The 22,935-nt window shown below is 37.1% G+C and overlaps 1 protein-coding gene across 1 annotated transcript in view; it reads left to right on the top strand.

Moving 5' to 3' along the window:
• The window catches only part of LOC130243792 (chloride channel protein 1-like), a 41,978-nt gene that overhangs the window by 2,618 nt on the left and 16,425 nt on the right, over positions 1-22,935 (top strand). Inside the window, 4 exon segments of the mRNA XM_056476094.1 lie at positions 11,355-11,574; positions 11,684-11,815; positions 16,921-17,049; positions 17,431-17,564. Of these exon segments, the coding sequence (XP_056332069.1) occupies positions 11,355-11,574; positions 11,684-11,815; positions 16,921-17,049; positions 17,431-17,564 (615 nt within the window).

Here is a 22,935-nt window from a genome sequence, read left to right as displayed (position 1 = left end):
AGGATATTTATATTGAGTTTGGAATTATTCGATTGACTTGCTAATGATTATGGATCTGGGATCAGCCGCGATCAATCATATCAGGTGCTCCTCTTGAAATTAGTTTGTGAAACTTCACTTTGTGAGAGAATGCAGAAAGAGAAATATGAATTTTCTACCAATCTCTTTTTTTTCACTATATTCAGCCATTTCGGTCATGGCCAGGTTAGGAGTTTGCTTGGTGAAAAAAAAAATCTTCTGCTATGAGGTAAAAACCCAATGCTTGTGAATCCTCTGAGATGATTGGTGTATTCTTTTACAGCAGTGTTTGCTTATACTAATGTTGAACAGCACTATGTGTATTTTTAATGGTCATGGTTAAGTGATTTCACTTCCAGGTCATGCAGCTGCTGATGACTTGTTCTTTAGCACAGTTCCTTTCGGAGTCTGACTGCTGAATGACAGCAATGAACAGACTGAGAGTCAAATGGTCAGAGTGTAGGAAGTGTGCAGAGGATAAAAGGGTTGTTGCGTTTTCCTTAATTATTGGGCAGAAAAGCAAATAATAATGTTTTGATGATGAATTTGCATATTCCTCAGGACTACAGACTGCTGAATTAATGAAATTCAAACAAGTTTGTTTACCAGCTCATTTTCCTCAGTATCGCATTTTAAGTTTAAGAGGGTGTTTACACAACAATGTTTTCAGCTAAAGATGGAAATGTTTTATGTGCTTTGACATTCATTTGACAGCGGTGTTTTGGGGGCTTGAAAATTTATCTCAACTCTATGTAAGCTACAAAGATGCAATTTTGTAAAACAAGTGAAGTGACCAGCAAATGTATTACGTGTTTAGTTTACAGCCATGTGTGTGTTTGACATGACAGCATTAATGACAACAAAAATGACAGATTGCGTGAATGCATATGTGCGCAGACGTGTAATGTTTGTTCCCAAAGTGACAACCAGCTGCTGGTCTGAAATGCTTAATACAGCATGTTTAGTAGTTTCTTATTGGATCTGTGTGAACTGAGAGTGTTTTGACAATGCTGGTGTCTTTATAGGATTGTATAGTACCGCACGCATTATGATAAATCTAAAAAAAAAAATTGACTGTTTTTCTTTTCTTAAAATGGCTTAACTTGAAGAGCTGTAAAAAAAAATTGGAAAAATATATTTTGTTTAGGTACTTTATGATATGTTGCCAAATGGCAACATTGTCCAACAATAGATTTAACTTAGACATTTCAAATTTAAAACTTTCCTTATAATTAATAATTTTGTTGCTTGAAATGATTTAATTGGTGTTGCAGTATTATAAGCGTATAATTGACACTTTATACATACTTTCCAACAAGTCTTATTCCACCAGCTTTCATTTATTCCATTCTTTTTTGCTGAATATTAATAAAAACAAACTTAATATTGTATTATCATGCAACATACAGTAAATATAAATATTTTCTCCAGTAAATAATATAACAAATAAATAACAAGTCTAGCATATCCAGATGCATCAGAATAATGTAGCTACTAGCTAACAATATTTATATATTGTACCAGCCTGATCTCACCAGAAAATGTAAGTATTTTACGTTTTGTCAGTTTAGTGGCTAATTCGTACGAATTTGTATAAGTTCAGTCGTTGCCATTAATACTAGTTTTTATGCATAATGCAAATGTCATTAACATACAACGAATCAACATTATATTACTAGCTTTCATGTTGTTATTGTCACAACTTAAAAGTTCACAGCTGACCTTGCTAGCTAGCTAACCCATTGCAATATTGCACGTTCCATTTGGCAACACACACATTTGATCGATTTACAAAAAACTAATTTGATTTAAAAAAAATTAAGTTGTAAATATGTCATCATAACTTACTGGAGGTGACGTTTCAGATTTTTTTTGTTGATCTGACATAATTTGATCCTTTGTTTTTATTGACGTTTACATTTGCATTCAGCAACTACTCACAATAAACGCCAGTCTGTCTGAAATCGCGCTACAGTAAAACACAGTATGTCATGTGACTTAACCAAAGCACATCATTGGCTAAACTGAGGTCTTCTCTTTCCAACAACAACAACAAAAAATTTATGTTGGTCTTAAAGTAACAGTGGCAGTGGAAATGAACATAAGTATCATGTTGCCATATGGTGACACCGTGCACAATTAAGGGTTAAAGGTTAAAGGGTTAAAGCACAATTACACACTTTTTAAGAAAAACAGTATAGAGGTTAAAGATGTCACTGCACTGTAAAACCCAACAGTCAACTATATCAAATGAAATGAGTGTAGTTAACTCAAAATTTACTCAAAGTTAATTCTACTCATTTGAAAAGAGTTTTGAACTCAGGCAATGAGATAATTAAATACCTCATTACTTCAACTTAAATGGAGTAAGTTCCCAGTATTCATATATATATATATATATATATATATATATATATATATATATATATATATATATATATATATATATATATATATATAATATATTTTTTTTTTTTTTTAACTCAAATGGCTTGTAGCAATTAGTTTCCTCAAATGGTTTGTGTTGCTATAACCTATTGGGTTTTACAGTATTCAGTTGGTTTGAGTTCTCTTCATTTATTGGGTTTTACCATGCTCAAATTGCTTTGTTTTATCACCAGGATTAGTTTTTGAACTTAAATGGTTTGTTGCAACCGGTTTGCACAAATGGTTTGAGTTATCTTAATGTTTTGGGTTTTACAGTGTCCATCACATTTTTGATGTGATATCTATCAATATATTTGAAGGAATAGTTCACTCAAAAATATACATTCTGTCATTATCTGCTTACCCTTCATTTGTTCCAAACCTGTTTGAGATATTTTGAATGAAGCTAGAAACCTGTAACCATTGGATTCCATAATATATTCTTTTCCTATGGAAGTCAATGGATACAAGTTTTCAGCTTTATTTTAAAGTATCTTCTTCAGTGGATACTTCTTTAGTTTAGACATTCAGTTTGAAAACACCCAAAGGTACACTGAAAAAAATTATTCAAAGAAGATTTTTTGGATTTACATTTTTTTAAGTTAAGTGGTTGTAAACAATTTATTTGGGCCGAATTTAAACAAACAAATTAAGTTGAACATTACTATATTTAATTTGTTTGTTTAAATTTAACCCATATAAATTGTTTGCAACAACTTTGCAGAAATCATTTTTCTCAAATAATGTGTAAATGTTGATTTTTTCCATTTTTTTTCATCCCTTTAATATAGCTTTTACTGAAATCGACTTAAGCACAACTGCTCAATCAATGTCATAAAACAGAAAATGCCTCAATGTCCAGATACCTGTGAAGAATTTCAGCTGAGCACCAGACAGGATTAGGAAGGCACAGACTTGTGAATTAACAGTTGCTGACAGCCCACTGTCAACCACAGTTTGTAAATGAAGCACACTGCATTATGGGTAATGTGGTTTACTTGCGTTACCTAGTAGACACCCCCTAAGGCAGATACAGTTACTAATATCTTAATATTTAGTGAAGGTGAAGAGGAGGACAGGAGGAACGCAGGTAGAAGACGAATGTAAGAGGAAAACACAGGAAAATTAATGCAAGATGATAAGGGAACCCATCAACACGTTTGAGACGGTACTGAATTTCGATCAAGTTCTGGTGAGATTAAACATTAATTATTTTTCTTCACTTTTTTTCTCCTTAAATATATATATATGGAGGAATTTATGTTAATGATTTTTGTTACATCAGGTAAGCTAATTAACCAAGAAATTATTTGTTACTTTTAGTTAATGTTAAACCGTCAAAATATGTTGAAGGTAATTTGTTTATTCGGCACTGTAAAATGAATGTCAAAAAGCCAAGACAACAAATATGTTTGTTTCTTAAATTTTTTTTTTTTTAAATGTTAATAAGGCAATAAACTGTTTTAGGTTGAACAAAGTTTAACTTAATATTTTAGTCAGTTTGATTAATGTAATTTGAGATGGCTAAAAAGTTATTTTGAGTCTAGAAAACTAAAAAATGTAATGCGGCAAGACTTTTTTTAAACTTTTTTTTAACAAAAATAAAATATCAAGATTAAATAAAGTATGTCATTGTTCAATTTTTGCTGTTTTTATTTTCTAGTTTTGTTTTGTCTATTATTTTTTTATATTAATATAACATGTTATATATAATAAAATTATGGTAATATCATTAAGTATATAAGTGAGTTTGTATGTATATGTCTGTGTGTGTGTGGGTTTGTTTTAAAAGTGTAATAATTATTTAGAGAAAGATATGATCAGTCTGTCAGTGAATGGGTCAGATTTTTGATTATTGTATTTAGACATACACTGACCAGCATGTCTGTGTTTTTAATTAACTCTCAATGTCACTGTGTCCTCCATGCTTGTGTCTGTTAGCAACTTTTACTCTCTTTGCCCTGTCTGTCCTTCCATTCATCTTGCTTTCAGTTGTCTCTGGACCTTTTTGGCTGAAATACATAATTTTTATATCAAAATATTATTTTTATTTTAAAAGAATGAAATGTCCTGTAATTTATTTGCTTGATCATATGATTTCAGTTGTTTGAATCAGAGAAGCTTGCAAAGACTTTTAGGCCATGGTTATAAAGTTAAGTCTTCAGTGTAAATAAAGAATGAGGAAAACAACTGTTGGAAGGAGACACAGAATGTGTTGTCAGAACTGACTTTCTCACGCTGTCATCCTGAATCAGTGACTTTAGAAAATGAAAGAGGCAATAATATAAAGACAGCCTTGGTTCTTCTCTCTGTTTGAGTCTGTTTTGAATGACGATAGAAACTTATTTACCCATATTTTGTTGTTTTATTTTCATTAATGTTATTTAAAACATAAAAAAGTAGACATTTTACTTGCATTTGATTTGCATCAAATTAATATAAAACACTTTTGCAAATTCAATTTGACAGATTATTGTAAAGATAATATAACCCCAAATCAGAAAAAGTTGGGACAGTATGGAAAACACAAATAAAAAAAGAAAGTAGTGATCCACTTTGACTACAACAAACATTATTTAATGAAATTCTCATGATATACAGTACATATATACTGTATTGCTACACATTTTTAAAAGTTGGAACAGTAAAGCATTTTTGACTTTGTATTGTTGCCATTTCTTTTCACAACATTTAAAAGACGTTTAGGGACTGAAGACACGAAGTGATGAATTGTTTCAGGTGTAATTGTTTTTTCCCATTCCTCCTGCAAACATTTCTTTGGGTGGGGAACACTATGAGATCTTCGTTGTCACATTTTGTGCTTCAAAATGCCCCATACATTCTGTATTGGAGACAGGTAAGGACTGCAGGCAGGCCAGTCAAGTACCTGTATCCTCTTTCTCCACAGCCAGGACTTTGTAATGTGTGCAGAATGTGGTTTTGCAAAATCTCGTTGAAATATGCATGGGCATCCCTGGAAAAGAAGGCGGCATAATGTGTTCCAAAATCTCTATGTGTTTTTCAGCATTAATGCTGCCATCACAGAAGTGCCTTTGTCAAGGCTATGACACAACCCCATATCATAATGGACCCTAGCTTTTAGACTTGTTGCTGGTATCGGTCTGGAGGATTCTTTTTTATTAGTCCAGAGCCCACGGTGCCTATTTCGTTCAAAAAATACCTGAAATACTGATTCATCTGACCACAGTACGTTTCCACAGTATGATGGCCCATCCCAGATGCATTCGAGCCCAGAGGAGTTGATGGTGCTTCTGGACACTGTTAACATAGGGCTCCCTTTTGGCAAAGTACAGTTTTAACTGGCATTTGTGGATGTAACTACATATTGTGGTACTTGACAGTTGTTTAGCTTAGGTTTGAACCTTTGTCCATTACACATTGAATTTCCTCCAGACTCCTTGAATCTTTTAATTATGTTATGCACTGTTGAAGGTGAAATATCAAACTATCTTCCTATCTTTCTTTGAGGAACATTGTTTTTAAACATCTTAATAATTTTCTCATGTTGGCACCTGTTGACATCACCTGTTTCAAATCATATCATTTAACCATTTTCTTTTACGTGATTATGACCTCTAAACTGCTTCTGTCCCAACTTTTTTTAAATGTGTTGCAGGTTTGAATGACAGTAAAGGATGTAGATTTACAAATAAAATGCTGACCAGACAAAATATTAAATATTTTGTTTTCATACTGTCTGCAATCAAATACAAGTCAAAGTAAAATTGGAAATCACTACATTCTTTATATATATATATATATATATATATATATATATACACACACACACACACACACACACACACACACACACACACACACACACACACATATATATATATATATATATATATATATATATATATATATATATATATATATATATATATATATATATAATTTTTTTTTTTTTTTATTAGATTAGATTCAACTTTATTGTCATTACACATGTACAAGTACAAGGCAACGAAATGCAGTTTCGGTCTAACCAGCAGTGCAATAGCAGCAAGTGCAGGATACAGGTATAAGTTACAAAGTGCAGTTATAGAAAAACTATGGTAATATTTACAGATGGATGTACAATGAACATTATATACAGGTTGTATTAGCTATGAACAGATTTACAATAAATGAATATATGTACAGGATGCTATTAATAATCAGCAGTGTGCAGATAGATAAACATAATTACAAATGTCCATGTGCAGTGGGTATGTACAGTTCAAATAAGTGAATCAGTGCAATGAATATGTGCAAACTTTAAATGTGCAAATGTTAAATAGTGCAGTGATTGTGAGGAGTATAAGTTAGAGGAGTGTGGGGGTGTATTGGGGGGACAAAAGAGTCAGTGAGGGGCAGAGCTCAAAAGGGAGACAGCTCTGGGGAAAAATCTGTTCCTCAGTCTGCTGGTTTTTGTCCGGGGGAGCCTGAAGCGCCTGCCGGAAGGCAGGAGAGAAAACAGTCTGTGAGCAGGGTGAGAGGTGTCCTTAAGAATACTGCGTGCTCGGCGCAGACAGCATTTCTTCTGGATGTCCTCAATGGCTGGCAGTGTAGTCCCTGTGATGCGTTGGGCAGTTTTCACCTCCCGCTGCAGTGCCTTATGCTCAGCAACAGAGCAGCTTCCATACCAGACTGTGACGCAGTTGGTCAGGATGCTTTCTATTGTGCAGCGGTAGAAGTTCAACAAGACAGCTGATGAAAGCTGGTTCTTCTTAAGTTGCCTCAAGAAGAATAGGCGCTGGTGAGCCTTCTTGACCAGGCTGGAGGTGTTGGTGGTCCAGGAAAGGTATATATATATGTGTGTGTGTTTTTTCTGACTTGGGGTTTTATAAGCATGTATTGTTAATTACTTTTAAAATCAATTATATATTTATGTCTATAATAATTAAGTGCTTATTAATGATTACTACATCATTTTAACTTTTGTTTCAAATGCATGTTAGCAAATACACAAATATTTGGAGTCATGTGTGTATCAACCATTTCTTGTTTTTGAGCGGGCATGAGGGGCTGAATCTGATCCCTTCAGTCTCACCCCATGTGGGGTCTGTGCTGCTCAAGAATTTATGCAGGCATGTATTGAATGTAATGGAAGGAAGGTAAAGAATGTCTAGGTGGATCACTTCCTCCATTACTGGCCAATAACTTGGGTTGCATGGTTTACCCTGATGACTCCTCATTATTTTCGAATTTTGTTTGCTTTCTAACTCAAACAAAATTATGATTTCCTCCATTTAGTTTGCAGTGTCATCTTTACATGATTCAGTCAATTAAATCTAGCAGCACCTGACATTGTTTCAGTGCATGCTTATTTTAATTTGTTCTTTTTTATTTTGGTGCATTAGAAATTTTTAAATTGGTGTTACAGTATGTAGTTTAAGTGCTTTTTTTTGGAGTGAATCTTGTATCTGCTCATGTACTAGATGTACTGTATGATTGAGAGTATCTTGGGGGAGCTCTTTTTTCATACTGCCATGTTAAACAGCATGACTATTTCATGACTTATACAAATGACTCACCACCACACACACATATTGATGCACCCCACATTCCTGCATCCAAAAATCATTGCATAAGTACATGCATACAATCATGCTGAACTAATAGGCTATCCGAAATCTAAAAGTGTCAAAATAAAGACTTTTCGGTCAGGATTTCTGCCACTGAACTACAGCTAATATATATATATTATTTTTTCCTCAATTTCTGTTTAACAGAGTGAAAATTTTTTTCAACACATTTCTAAACATAATAGTTTTAATAACTAATTTCTAATAACTGACTTATTTTATCTTTGCCATGATGACAGTAAATAATATTTGATTAGATATTTTTCAAGACACTTCTATACAGCTTAAAGTGTCATTTAAAGGCTAAACTAGGTTAATTAGTTTAACTAGGTTAGGGGAATTAGGCAAGTCATTGTATAACGATGATTTGTTCTTTAGACTATCGAAAAAATATATAGCTTATAGGGGCTAATAATTTTCTCCCTAAAATGGTTTTTACAAAATTAAAAACGGCTTTTATTTTAGCTGAAATAAAACAAATAAGACTTTCTTGAGAAGAAAATATATTATCAGTCACATTGTTAAAATTTCTTTGCTCTGTTCAACATAATTTGGGATATATATATATATATATAGCCATCCTCCTAAGACCCAAAGACATTTTTTTTCTTTTTTTGCTGTTGTTATTGTGATGTCCTACATCCTTTGGGTTAAAAAAAAAAATTCTACAATTTAGAGTTTTTATGTTTTGTTTTTATTTTTAATTTTACAGCTTTACTGTAATAGACCACAGGATCATTTTAGTTCAAAACGACACCCAAACTCAGACAACAAAACTGTACAGGATATGGCTGTAAAAGGGATATTAATCCAACATCAATGTAAGAAAAACAAAACAAAAGCCATTTTTTCCTTTTGTATTGAAATTCCTGGAACAGTTTAGTCTGAACGAAACAAAAAAATAAATAAAACGAAGTGAAATTAATCCAAAACAAATGTAACATAAAAACGAAATAAAACTGATTGTCATTCTCTAATTTTCTCTAATTCTCGAATTGTTTGATTTTCAGACTCTAAGTCAGAGTCTCCCTCAACTATCTTATAACGAATCCTCTCTACTTCAGTTCTGCCTCCTACAACATGCAGTCATTAATTATATTAAGATGGTCCTGGTGTCCACTATAGTTGACATTTAAAAAAGGATGATATTTTGAAACACAAACAATTAAACAGCTTTGAAAGCTAAATGTATTGTTCCTGACACAAATATATATGTAATAATAATAGTAAAAAAACATTTAAAAAGCAAATTTTTACATAACTCTATCCTTCCTATAAAATGTGCTTGTTTGTATGCCAGCCATTTTGAATGCAGTGTAAGAAGTGGTTCCTAGTATGCCAGCTAATCAAATGACATATCACTAGAAAGCCCAGGATGTCCTCTGCACAGTACATGATAGAGTAGCTCAAAAAATTCTAAGAAAATTAATGAAAACACAAGGTCTACTGACACAAGCCAATAGGCGGGTCTCGGGGGGACTATTTTATAGCAGTCATTAAATGAGTAGTTCACCAAAAAAAAACATTTTTTACGCAACATATACTTACGAGTCACGGTGGTGCAGTAGGTACCATCAGGCCTCACAGAAAGAAGGTAGCAGGTCCAAGTCTCGGCTGGGTCAGTTGGCATTTTTTTGTGGAGTTTGCATGTTCTCCTCCCTTGTTCGCGTGGGTTTCCTCCAGGTGCTCGTTTCCACCACAATCCAAAAACATGTGGTATAGGTGAATTGGGTGAGCTAAACTTGTCTGTATTGTATGTGTGTGAATGCAAAAGTGCATGACTGTTTCTCTGTGATGAGTTGCAGCTGGATGAGTCTGCTGCTTGAAACATATGCTGCATAAGTTGGCGGTTCATTCCGTTGTGGCGACCCCAGATTAATAAAAGGACTAAGCCAAAAATGAATGAATGAATATACTCACATTAAAGTGATTCCAAACAGACTGACTTTTTTGAACACAAACAAAGGTATTTTGAAGAAACCTGAAAACTGGTAGCCACTGGCAACCGTAGTATGAAAATCCAAAATTGTGGAAGGACGCCAATAGGGTAATGTTAAAAATTGATTGTTAATCTATTTGATATGTACTTTTTTCATTTAAATTTTCAGATATGAAACTTTCCTCTGTGTGTCCTAAATGAAGCAAATATTTGAAAAGTGTTATAGCACATTTGGGAATGCCCTTTTTGAACAAAAAAATAAGCATTTTTTTCTCAGACAGTTGTGGTAAAATTAACACATTTAACACATTTAAAAAATAGCACATTTGCTAAAAATGAGCAAAGAAAGCTGGGAAAAAACATCTGTTTTTCATTATAAAAACAGATAAGCAGGTCGCACACCGGATGCGACACATGACATTTAGAAGTACCACAAGCCAGACACGCACATTCGCATGTTATTTAAAATGAAACTATTCTGATGGTGCTACAAAAATATGAACAGTTTTTTGAGTCATAGCTGGGCGCTGTGGATAGTCGCCAACTTGTGGCACAGGTGTGCATACCATGACAGAAATCTATGTATAGAATTCTAAAATGCATGGAGTGGCTCGTCGCCAAATGGCACATCCTGTGTGCAATCCCCTTTAGTTTCTATTTCAGAGCTCGCTACAGCAGAATGAACCACCAACTATTCCAGCAAATGCTTTACACAGTGAATGCCTCTCTAACCACAACCCAGTATTGGGAAACACCCATACACACTCATTCACACACACTGACACTACACACATTTTAGTTTATTGAATTTACGTATAGGGCTGTGGACTGTGGGGGAAACCGGAGCACATGGAGGAAACCCACACAAAGACAGGGAGAACATGCAAACTCCACATAGAAATACCAAATGGTCCAGCCAGCACTCAAACCAATGACCTTCTTGCTGTGAGGCGACAGTGCTAGCTACTGAGCCACAAGCTGCCAACAACTAAGATTTTATTATGAAATGTATTTCACATACATCATTCAAATACATGTTGGTCAAAATTGTAGGCATTGTTTTATTATATGCTTTTTGCAGTCTTTGTTTTCCCAGATAACTGCTCTACATTTTTTAATGCCGATAAGGTTTAAGGAAACCTGGAAAACGATTAGAGATCTTTTTTTCACTGTATGCTTCAGCATCTTTGATCTTGGTCATATTTGTTATGTTTGTCTGTGTATTTTATAGGATTTCATTAATTGTTTGTTTGTGTTAGTGACCAATATTTATTTATTGGATAAAAAGCAAGTGCTAATTAGATTATTGATTATTGGAGTTTTTGGGGGGAAGACAATAATAAGTTTCCTTATAGAAAACTGCATTCTGTCTTTTTCAGCTGTATGGAGAATATCGGGAGCAGCTGGGTAATATCGCCAAACGGGAGGCCACGCGTCTGTTGACTGAAAAGCAATCGAAAAGGCATGCCGAAAATTCCAAGGCAACCAGGAGAGGCCATGGCCGGACACATCACACCAGCTTGGATGCGGGGCCAATGACACCAGGCTTAAGCCCCTCCTCCTCTTTGATGAAGTCACACCCCTATTCCAAATGCCAGGGTGAGTGACTAAAAGAAACACATTTTGTCACTTCAATATTAAGTGCACACATCTAAAATGATGATAAAATGCAGTATTCAATGTGAGTAGCCATTTTAATGTGTTACAGACTGCCTAGCCCGTATCCAGAAGTATATTGTGACAAAGCTTGGGGAGGACTGGATATTCCTGGTTCTTTTGGGCCTCACTATGGCTTTGGTTAGTTGGAGCATGGATTATGCCAGTGCCAAGAGCATACAAGGTATAAACAGTTGGTTTGTATTAATAAGATGTTGCTGTACTGTTTAACTATTTGTTTACTCTTAAAAAGATAGTTCACCCCAAATTATTTATTTGCTGTTTATTTACTCATGCTCAGTCCATCCAAGATATAGGTTACTTTTTTCATCAATAGAATGCTATAAGTTATTTTTAAGCTGTGTTCTTTGGTGATTTGTACATATAATGCGAGTCAATAGCTACTGTACATCCCTTTTAGAGGAAAAAATGGATATCGAGGAACACACATGAATACACATGGCTATATGAACCACGAGTTGACATCTTAAGATGCATAGCATGTGGTCTGTGCAAGAAACAAAATATTATTTCAACATTTTATTTTGCAATCCATAGCCTTAGAGAAATGGGAAATTTCGGGTGAGAAGTGTCTACATCGGAGTTGCCCAACCATGTTCCTGGAGCTCTACATTATCCTAGTGTTTAGCTGCAACCTTGATTAAATTCACATGTCTTTAATTTCCAAGTGCTCCTTCAGATCCTGCTTAGTTGATGAGAGTTGGACTGAACTCTGCAGAATGTTACACCTCCAAGAACAGGGTTGAGAACCCCTGGTCAACATTCTAAAACACCATTTTAAAACAAGACTAGTCAGAGAGCAATTGTGAACTGCCCCACCTGTTTCGATCTGTCTATACTGAAACAAAGCATCAGTATTTTCAAACCCAAACAGGGTCTTCAGCATTCCATTTTTGTGGGTCAAAGAAGCCAGATTAGTGTGGACACCAGGTGTAACCAATTAAAAATTTAAACCAAAAATGCACATTTTGCATATGGTGCCTGTTGGATAGCAGATAGAGTCTTGCCACAGAAATTGAGGTCCTTGCTGTCACTGACTAAGAGCTGAGAGCTGCTAGGGGTTTTACCATGGGTTGTGTCATTTGCTGGATTGTTTTCAGACTTCACATAATGCCATGCCTTGGGTGCAGTCAGCTCCTGAATCTCCCTGATTTGTGTACCCACAAACACTTTATATCTGCATCTACAGTCGGATTGAATCCAGGACAAGACTGTCTTCGAGTCACTCCATAAAGTAACCTTTTGAATGTTCAGTGTCAGTACTTTTTTAGAAATCTTGCCAGTTGAGCTCCAAGAAGTGCTGCACAAAGTTCCAGCCTGGGTACAGATAACTGTCATTTTGGGGCCACTTGTGATCTGGCTAAGACAAATGCAACCTCAACTTGGCCTTGAAAATATGCTATTGAAACATATGCATGATTTGAAGCATCACAGAATATGTATATGTCTCTTATGTAGGACTCAGAATCTAGCTTTGTGCTGGTGTGGCACCGTGGTATAGCTGTCTTTTCTAGTTCCTTCTTCCGTTCTTGCCAGGCTTGCCAGTTCGGTTGGCAGCAATGGGTCATCCCACTTATGTTTTTTTTCCCCATAACCTTTGAACCAATACTTAAGCTTGTGTTGTGTAGGGGATTATATACCCTAGTGGGTCATACTGACTGGCTAAGTCTTGGTTGACTTACCTCATTGTAAGTATTTGTGGCTCCCTTACATGATTTTGTAACCAAGTGTGTCTGCTTGGCAAAGCCAATGTAGACCCAATGTGGATTCAGAAACATCCTACTGCTTTTCAGAAAGCCAAAGCAAATTTTTCGCAGATCTGTAGGAAGGAACACCAGAGGGCATGCTAAAACCCCACTGTCTTATTTTGAAAACCCCAGACGTAAGGATAGTCCGCTGCTTGTTCACCATTTTGGTTGCTTTAGCAGTTGACGTTACTAGAAATGTTTCTCTAAAGTTGCAAGTGTGTCTTCACCTGGAACAATGTTCTCCTGGACTTGTTTGAGCACAGCAAACGTTGTGAAGCAAGGACTACACATTGTCCTAAATGGCAGAACTTGCCTCTCATAGACACTGACTGAGCTATCACATTGCAAGTTTCTCCACAGAAATCAGAGAAGTGGTCTATCTTCTTCGAGCAGCCAAATCTGATGGATCATGCCTTTAATGTTGCTCATGATGGCAACAGAATGCTCTCTTAAGTGAAACAACACTCCTGACATGGTGGAAATAAGAGTAGGCCCAGACAGCAGGTACTGCTGAAGTTATGTCTGTGATATGGAGAGGAATAATTGTACACTACACAATGCTTGTCATTATGGTGTACCATATGGTGGGGTATGTACCAAGATTAATGCGTTTACCCAATTGCTTAAGGAGACAGCTTGATAACATAACCAGATTGCTCCAGCCTTTCAACTTCTTGGTTATACACCTTTGTCAGTTCTGAACTCTTGCAGAGACCCCTATCTAGCCCTCTGAGGTAGGGAATAACAAACTCTTTAGGCACTTTCAATTGAACCATATCTGGTTTTCTCAATCTGGGTGTGGCATATTGAAGAATTCTATTTACTTCAAGCCTTATTGTCTTAGTTTTTTATTTTTTTTTAGGGTTATAGATTCCTGATCTAAACACAAACGAGTGACAACTTTCTCACTGCGTATAGCAGCACATCAAGCTGCTAGAGTATTTCCACATTTGCAACAACTCTACCGAGGCTGGGGTCAGGGCTTTCTTCTTCTGGGATCTGGTGTTGGACTATGTTAGCTAGTCCTTGAAGTGTCTAAGCCTAATCTGGTTCTAATCGCAGTTGGCCCACTGGGTGGACCGAAGCATACTGCCTCCATAGGGGTGATCAAATTGTGATGATCAGAGCCTATTAGCAGCATTGGCTTGGTCTGTGAAAACCTATTTTTATGTTCTATACAATTGTCTATAGAATTTAATTCTAATGAAATTTAGTTCACATTCTCATTCACATACATACACTATGGACAATTTAGCTTACCCAATTCATCTACAGCATGTCTTTGGATTAGTGGGGGAAACTGGAGCACCTGAAGGAAACCCATGCGAACACGGGAGAACATGCAAACTCCACACAGAAATGCCAACTGACCCAGCCAGGACTCTAACCAGCGACCTTCTTGCTGTGAGGTCACAATGCTAAGCACTGAGCCACTGTGCTGTCCTGAAATTAATATATTTATGCAATAGATTTCTCAAATGATCTTAGCATATCACTTAAGTTGTGTCTTTACATTGATTTCCAGTTACATTTAGATTTCTTTTCTTTTATTTATTTAGAATAGAAGAATTGTATAATAGTAATATAATACTTTTATTTATAATAAATATTTTATAAAAAGTATTTAATAAAATAATATATTTATAATTTGTATATATTCATAAGTAAATAGGGGTGTGGCTTGGTGTAGGGGCGTGGCTTGTTGCATAAAAGCAGGGCAAAATTCTCATCCAAGCTAAAACCGAGTTTCACAGCCCTGTGTTTGGCATGCCATGCATCATGGCTTTGAGTTGCTTTAATTGAATGGTAGCAAAATAGTAAGCTTTAATATTTAAATACTATCCTTCCTGATGTCGCTCTGCTGGATTTTTGTTGTTGTTTTGAGGATGCTAAGGGGATCTTAACAGTTCAGAGGAGGTGCTAAAAACTATTTCAATTTAAAAAAAGAAATAAAAACCTAAGCTTCAGGCATTGATATAGCATGAACATTTAGCTAAGGGCATATTTCACATTTTTATAGCATCAGATTATTAAAGTACACAATCAGAGTATACTTCAATATCAGAGTTAACATAAGAGTTTTAAACTTCTCATAATTCTGCTGTTAATAGTAATATATTTTAATTGCAGTACCAGATAAGATGCTAAAACAGATTTTTTTTAATTTATGAACACACATAGAGAAGAGAGAAGTTTTTTTTTTTCAAATTATTTACAAATAAGATATTTTTCAAGGGTAGCTTCTCACCAGAAGCATACAGTAGTACAATTCTATTAACAAATGGCAAAGAAATTAAGATGCGCTTGAGCTATGGCCATTTCTGATTCCTATTTTATGAAGTTCTGCTTTTAAATGTTCTGTTACTCAATATATTCTGAGGCGTATTACTGTTTCAAAATTGTGTTAAGCACCAAAACTGATTTCAACACTGAAAGAATATATTTTAAATCATCATCAGTGAATCATTTTTGATGCATCATACTGTAGTCTGGCTGCTGTAAAATCTGCTTTACCATTTTAATAATTTTTTTATTGAAATGTCATTTATTTTATAACATTTATTTAATATGTTTAATTTCACATTGTTTTAAATTGCAATAATATTTTAGAATATTAAAGTTTTATTGTAGTTTGTATAAAATTAACATAGTCTGGGTGAGACTTACCTCATAATTTACAAATTTAGTGGATATTGTCTAATTTGTAAACAGAGGTTAATATATTAAATAAGATTGTTATGTACTGTTATTAGCTATTTCTATACCATATACAGTATTAAAAAAAGACTGCAATGATTAAACAGCAGTCAGAGAGGAAATTTATTTTTAAACTTTAGACTTTAAATGATGGGATTCTCTCAATAAAATGATGCCACATGTATTTAATATGTTTTCAAGGATTTTGTTATCATGACAGGCCAAATCAAAAGCCATCAATGGGCAACTCTGGCCCAAGGACCCTGGTTTGGATGTAATCTTATTTAGTGAGACTGGCAGTTCTGAGAAAATCTACTCTTAAGAACTGAAAGGAAGACATCAGCTTTGAGAGCCAATTACTGATACCGGAAAAAGAGAGAGCTGCATTTCTTAAGGATAATCCTCATGGCAATTGTAATGCCAAAGTGAAATGCCAAAAGTGTTATTAATGAATTCTCATTCTCATATTTTTGTACTGTGTGAATAAGTAAATGGTAATGGTAAATGTGACTTTAGGTGTTGTATGTTTTAGCAAACTTTTTCAATCTTAAATTTAACTAGCAGTAGAGCAGACTACATAAAACACTTATAAACACTTATAAATCAGTTGCCACTTTATATCTCTAAAAAATACTAATATGATATTTAAATTTTATGATTGAAGTTACACTTTATAGACACGCTGTAGTTTAATTTGTGAAAGCCAAAACAAAATAATTGAATGCATGAATGAAACGCAATGAATGAAAATTCCACTTGTTTCAAACCTGATTGAGATTTGGATAATTTTTTTACAGTCATTCCCATTTTCTCTATCACTCAGCATATAAATGGATGTATGGAGAGCTGAAGGGAAATGTGGCTCTGCAGTATCTGGCATGGGTCTCATATCCCATCATCCTTGTCGTTTTTGCATCCCTCTTCTGTCATTTGGTTGCTCCTCAAGCTATAGGTTTGTACATTTCATCATCTTATTCCTACATTATGTACCTTTTTTGTTCTGTTTGTCTGTCCCCTGTCACATTTATTTGCAATACTACATATTTGATCAATGTTCACCAGCTGCCCACATCACATTTTCCTACCATCCTTTCAAAATGTGGAACCTGACTTGTCTCCCTTGCTCTACCTTTCTCTCATTTATCAATGCCACAAATATTTTGTAGATTTTCCATTTGCCCTGCTTCAGACTAGGCAGATAGTACACACCAGCCTTCTTTCATCTTTTACAATCATTGTGACCAAATCTAACCAGTTAAAATTGTGTCTGTGTTGTATAGATTAATTTCATGCTTATTCTCTTCTCTCACATATTTTTTTGTATGTCCCTCAGGCTCTGGGATTCCTGAACTGAAGACCATACTCAGAGGTGTGGTGTTAAAAGAGTATTTGACACTCAAGGCATTCGTGGCTAAAGTCATAGGTCTTACGGCTGGTCTAGGCAGTGGCATGCCTATCGGAAAGGAGGTGGACCTCTTTTACTTTTTTATTTTACAAATACACACACACATTTGATTATTTTATTTGGAATGACTAATACTAATTAAAGCAACACAGCATCAAATAATCACAAATAACTATCTATCTATCTACAGTATCTATGCATAGTACAAAAGTAAAGCAAATCAAATATCATTCATTCATTTATTCATTTTCTTTTCAGCTTAGTCCCTTTATTAATCATATTTAGCTTAACTAATTCACCAATAGTACCCGGAGGAAACCCACGCTAACACAGGGAGAATGTGCAAATTCCACACAGAAATGTCAACAGACCCAGCCAAGGCTTGAACCAGCGACTTTCTTGCTGTGAGGTGACAGCGCTACCCACTATGCCACCGCGTTGCTGCATCAAATATTATAAATAATATTTATATTACAATAGTTATTCTGCTATTGTATTATATGCATTATTATGTATTATATAAATGATTATTATGCTATTGTATAATAATATACGATTATACAAGTAATTATTATAAATACACTATGACTAGCCGAGTTTTGAGATCTACTGTTCTGTGTAAAAGATTTTGGCCCAATAAGTAATACTTTTGTTTTGTCTGAATTTAAGAGAAGAAAATTGTTGGTCATCCAGTCTATAACATCTTTAATAAACACAGTTAGCTTAGACAGTTCAGATTTCTCATCAGATTTTGTTGAAATATGTATCTGAGTATCATCTGAATAGCAGTGAAAGCTGATCCCAGTGTCTTCTAATAATGTCTCCCAGGAGTAGCATGTTTATTGTAAACAGCAAAGGGCCTAAAATTGATCCTTGAGGAACCCCATACTTTACTGGCCTGACTTGTGCAAGCTGTCTATTAATATTTACAAATTGTTAACAGTCAGTTAAGTATGACTTAAACCATTGTAGAGCCTGTCCGTGGACACCTGTAAAATTTAAGCAATCTATGAGGATATCAGGGTCGATAGTGTCAAATGTAGCACTGAGATCAAGTAAAACTAGTAACAAGATGCAGCCTCAGTTTCTGTACTGTGATGAGGCCTGAAACTGAAAGACTTCAAAAACTATTGTTAATTTGTAGAAAGGCACATCATCGGGCAGAAACAACTTTTTCTAGTATTTTAGATGCAAATGGAAAATTTTAAATAGGACTATAATTAGCTGGTGTGATCCAGTTGTGATTTCCTAATAATAGGCCTAATAACAGCTAGCTTGAACGGGTTTGGAACATGACCTAAAGATAAAGAAGAGTTGATAACTTTAAGAAGAGGTTCTCCTACTATAGGTAGCAACTCAGTAATTCCAACTGTAGTTTTGTTGGAATTGGGTCTAACATACTTGTGGCTGGTTTAGACATATTTATATCTAAAATGTGTATTATATGTATTACCTAACTCTCCCTGTCCTATGATTTAGAAGCACTGTAGATTATTTTGATTTAGTGGAATGTTTAATGAATCTGAAGGCAGTGCAGAAAGTTTATCATTGACTTTCTGTCTGAAACATTCTATTTCGTCACAAAAAAAAAATCATGACGTCATCACTACTAATTTGCGGTGTTACATTTTGTTCCAAAAGACGACCAATTATTTGTTAATTTTGCAATGGCGTTAAATAAGAATCTAGGATTGCGCTGGCTATTATTTATCCATTTGCAGAGATGCTCAGTCCTGGAGGATTTAGAGCCTTCCTATAGCTGGACATACTATCTTTGTGCGTAATTCTAAATATCTCTATTTTAGTTTTTTCCACTTACGTTCAAGGGTACGAATTGCTGTTTTGAGATCGTGAGTATGATTGTTTACCATGGTGTAGTTTTATTCTCTCTAGCTTTTTTAATTTGATGGATGCCTCAGTATTTAGTATGTTAGTTGGAGATAGCATCCATACGTCTAGTTACTACATCAAGGTCACTTGCGTTTGTGGGTGCATTTAGAAATAAAGATAGATCAGTTAAGTTATTCGTAAATTTGTCTTTAGTGGAGGGGATGATAGTTATACCAGGGCAATTTATCTGCGCAGATCTGCTAATTTCAGGTAATTACAGCTTAAATAGTAAGAGGTAGTTATCTGTTATATCATCACTTTGTGGTATAATGTCTACATCAATGACCTCAATTCAATGAGACAAATTTAGATCTAATGTATGCTTTAAGTGATGGGCTGGACCAACAACATTTTGCTTTATCCCAAGTGATTGTAATAAATCTTTAAACGCGATGTATCATTAGTGTCATCTATGTAGATGTTGAAATCTCCTACAATTAGTATTTTTTTAGATTTAACTAGAAAGTGTCCGTGGGGTCTATATACAGTGATTAAAGCGAGAGAACAGAACAAAGCATTCTGGAAATGTGATCCGACAGGAGTTCAGTTCCAGCTCTACTGGGGTGCAGACCATTAGCACAGAAGAGCCTAGAAAGTTCAGAGAAAACATTCCAGCTATTAGCAAAATGTAACTTCTGTTCCGCAGTGGGAGGGGAACTTCAATGCTATGTGGAAAAACTTCCACTATGGGGATTTCACCAGAAAGCCAATCATCTGAAAGAGTAATAAAATGGGCCAATGAAATGTGGGTCAGTGTACACAGTGGCAGCAATTACAATAATTTGTATATAAAGATGCCAGCCACGCAAAGCTAAGTACTCTGTTCACTTTCAGAGCCTCAGGGTACTGAGAGAGTCTTCAGTTTCTCCAACATACTTCGAGAAAGAGAGAGAGAGAGAGAGAGAGAGAGAGAGAGAGAGAGTGAACGAGAAAGCTACCGGTGTTCGACAGGCTTTTTCCTCCCGATTGCAGAGTGTGTGACAACCCAGTGGCAGACGGTAGAGCTGGGTCCATTCTCCCATCCCTGGGTGTTCTCTGGTCCGGTTCTTCTAAAGTGATTTGTATAAGAGCAAGTTTCCTAAAAGAGCAATGCAGTTGTGCAGCGCGTGTTTTTCTGGACGTCGTTCTGACCATGTGTTTCTGGATGCGGTGGTTTCCTGTCCTCGGATGATGGGCACGAGCACTGTATTGCATGTCTGGGGGTCCAGCATGCTACTGCGGTGCTTGTGGGCAGTGCATGCCGTCACTGCAATGACATGTCTGTTGAACAACTAAGATAGTGGCTCACTCTTACAAAAGGGCGAACCCCCCTGTTGTCCCCCGCAAGTCTGTTGTCACTCTGGCAGATCTGAGGGTTCGCCCTCAGGCTCGCGGACCTCCTACTCCTTAGTGTGCTTTGGCCATGCTTTCCTGGGCTGCTTCAGCTGTGGGTCTGAAGATGGTATATCTCCCAGCCTCATTGCCACACAGATTTGATGGATGTTACGTGGAGGCTAAGAAGAAGGACAAGCCTTCTAAGCCTCCCGTCCCCTTCTTCCCAGAAGTGCACAGTGAGCTCACGCAGTCTTGGTGGGCACCTTTCTCTGCCCAATCTGCATGTGCTTCTGCTCTCACAACCCTGACAGTGGAGCAGGCAGGGGGCACGAGGCGATTCCCCAGATTGAGCATACCATTACGGTCAATCTATGCCCGGGTGGTGCCTCTTCCTGGTGCGATCAGCCCCGTCTCCCGTCCAAGGCGTGCAGGTTATGTGTATCCCTTGGGGCCAGAGCCTCCACTGCCGCAGGCCAGGCTGCTACTGCCCTACATGCAATGGCCATGTATCAGTGCTACCAAGCGCAGGCATTTGCCAAGCTGTACGAGGGTGGTTCTGAACCAGGCTTGATGGATAAGCTCCGCACCGCAAATGACTATGCTCTGCGTACTACCAAGTCGGCTGTGCATGCCCTGGGAAGGACGATGGCTAACACACTAGTGACTAAAACTGGCTGATATGCATGACATTCACAAGGTTCACTTTCTTAACGCACCCATATACCAGACTGGCCTGTTCAGCGACACCGTCGGTGAATTCACATAGGAATTCACTGCAGTGAAAGAGCAGTCGAGTGCGATGGGTGAAGTCATCTATTGGCAGGCTTGTAAGACCGCTCCCCCCACCGAACCATCCACCTCAGCTGCTCCTCGCTGAGGGCGCCTGCCTGCAGCTTCAAGATTCCACCAAATTCTCAATGAAAGAGCATTTTCCCCCTTCTCCAAATGTGCCTTCCAGCTCGCAGGATCAGTGCACCTCGCCAGTGGCTCTGAGTGTGTTAGAGAACAGTCTCCCTTCTCACACACTTCCAGTATCCTCTCAGGGCCCTGGGAGGATAGTGAGAGCAATCTCCTGCCTCCTGCTCTTCTGCGGGACCCCATCGCTCCCCGGCAGAGACCTCCCACTCCGTGCATCCCCACCGTTGGTGCGTCAACGATCGTGTCAATGATGCCACTTGCGCAAGCTTTGCCAGCCTGGTTAACGCTGCCCAGCCCGTTACAATGGTTCATTCGCACGATCAGACTCGTCTACGCAATTCAGTTCGCCAAATGGCCTCCCAAGTTCACAGCCGTGTATTTCACCAGGGTGAGCTCTGTGTCCACCCCTGACTTGCGTGAGATGATTCCTGTCCTGCTGGTGAAGGATGCAGCTGAGCCAATCTCTTCAGCACAGATGAGGAGCGGGTTTTACAGCCTATACTTCATCATGCCCAAAAGGAGCAGTGGGCGTCCTTAAGATTGGTTTGCAGCAACAGACCTGAAGGGCACGTACTTTCATGTCTACATTCTTCCACACCACTGCCAGTTTCTGCAGTTTGCACTCGAAGGTTGAGCTTGGCAGTACAAAGTTTTCCCCTTTGGGCTCTCTCTGTCTCCACTAGTTTTCACCAAGCTCGTGGAGGGTTTCCTAGCACCCCTTTGGCTCGCAGACATCCGCAAACTCAATTATCTCGACGACTGGCTGATTTTTAGCTCACTCGCGGGATTGATTGATTATGCACAGGGACAGGTTACTCCGACACCTCGACCTATTGGGGTTTCGAGTCATAATTTCAGTGAGACCACAGTTTTCCTTTCAAACTCTCTCAAAAAGGTCAGCATCAGCTCGGTGCGCTCTCAGGAAAAGCGTGCCGTCATGGTGATCAAGTCCAGCTCCAACCCAAGAAAACAGATGCTCTGCACAGGGGCCAGCCTGCTCTTTTCTTGACTTGGAGCTGGACTCGATCACCATGATGGCGCGCCTCCCCTGAGAGCGCGCCGAGCTGATGCTGACCTGTCTGAGAGAGTTTGACAGGAAAACTGTGGTCTCACTAAAATTATTTCTGAGGCTTCTGGGGCATATGGTATCCGCAGCTACTGTAATACCACTCGGGTTGCTCCACATGAGTCGGCTTCAGCATTGGCTTCATGATCAGGTCCCCAGACACACATGGCACGCAGGCATGCACCGGGCACTGTCACTCCGTGCCTTCAGCCCTTGGTCATACCTTGCATTTCTACAGGCCGGAG

The sequence above is a fragment of the Danio aesculapii genome, chromosome 16 (genome assembly GCF_903798145.1).
Source record: "Danio aesculapii chromosome 16, fDanAes4.1, whole genome shotgun sequence".
Classification (NCBI taxonomy): Eukaryota; Metazoa; Chordata; class Actinopteri; order Cypriniformes; family Danionidae; genus Danio; species Danio aesculapii.
Note: the sequence above shows the minus strand (reverse complement) of the source record. Positions and strands in the feature narration are given on the sequence as shown.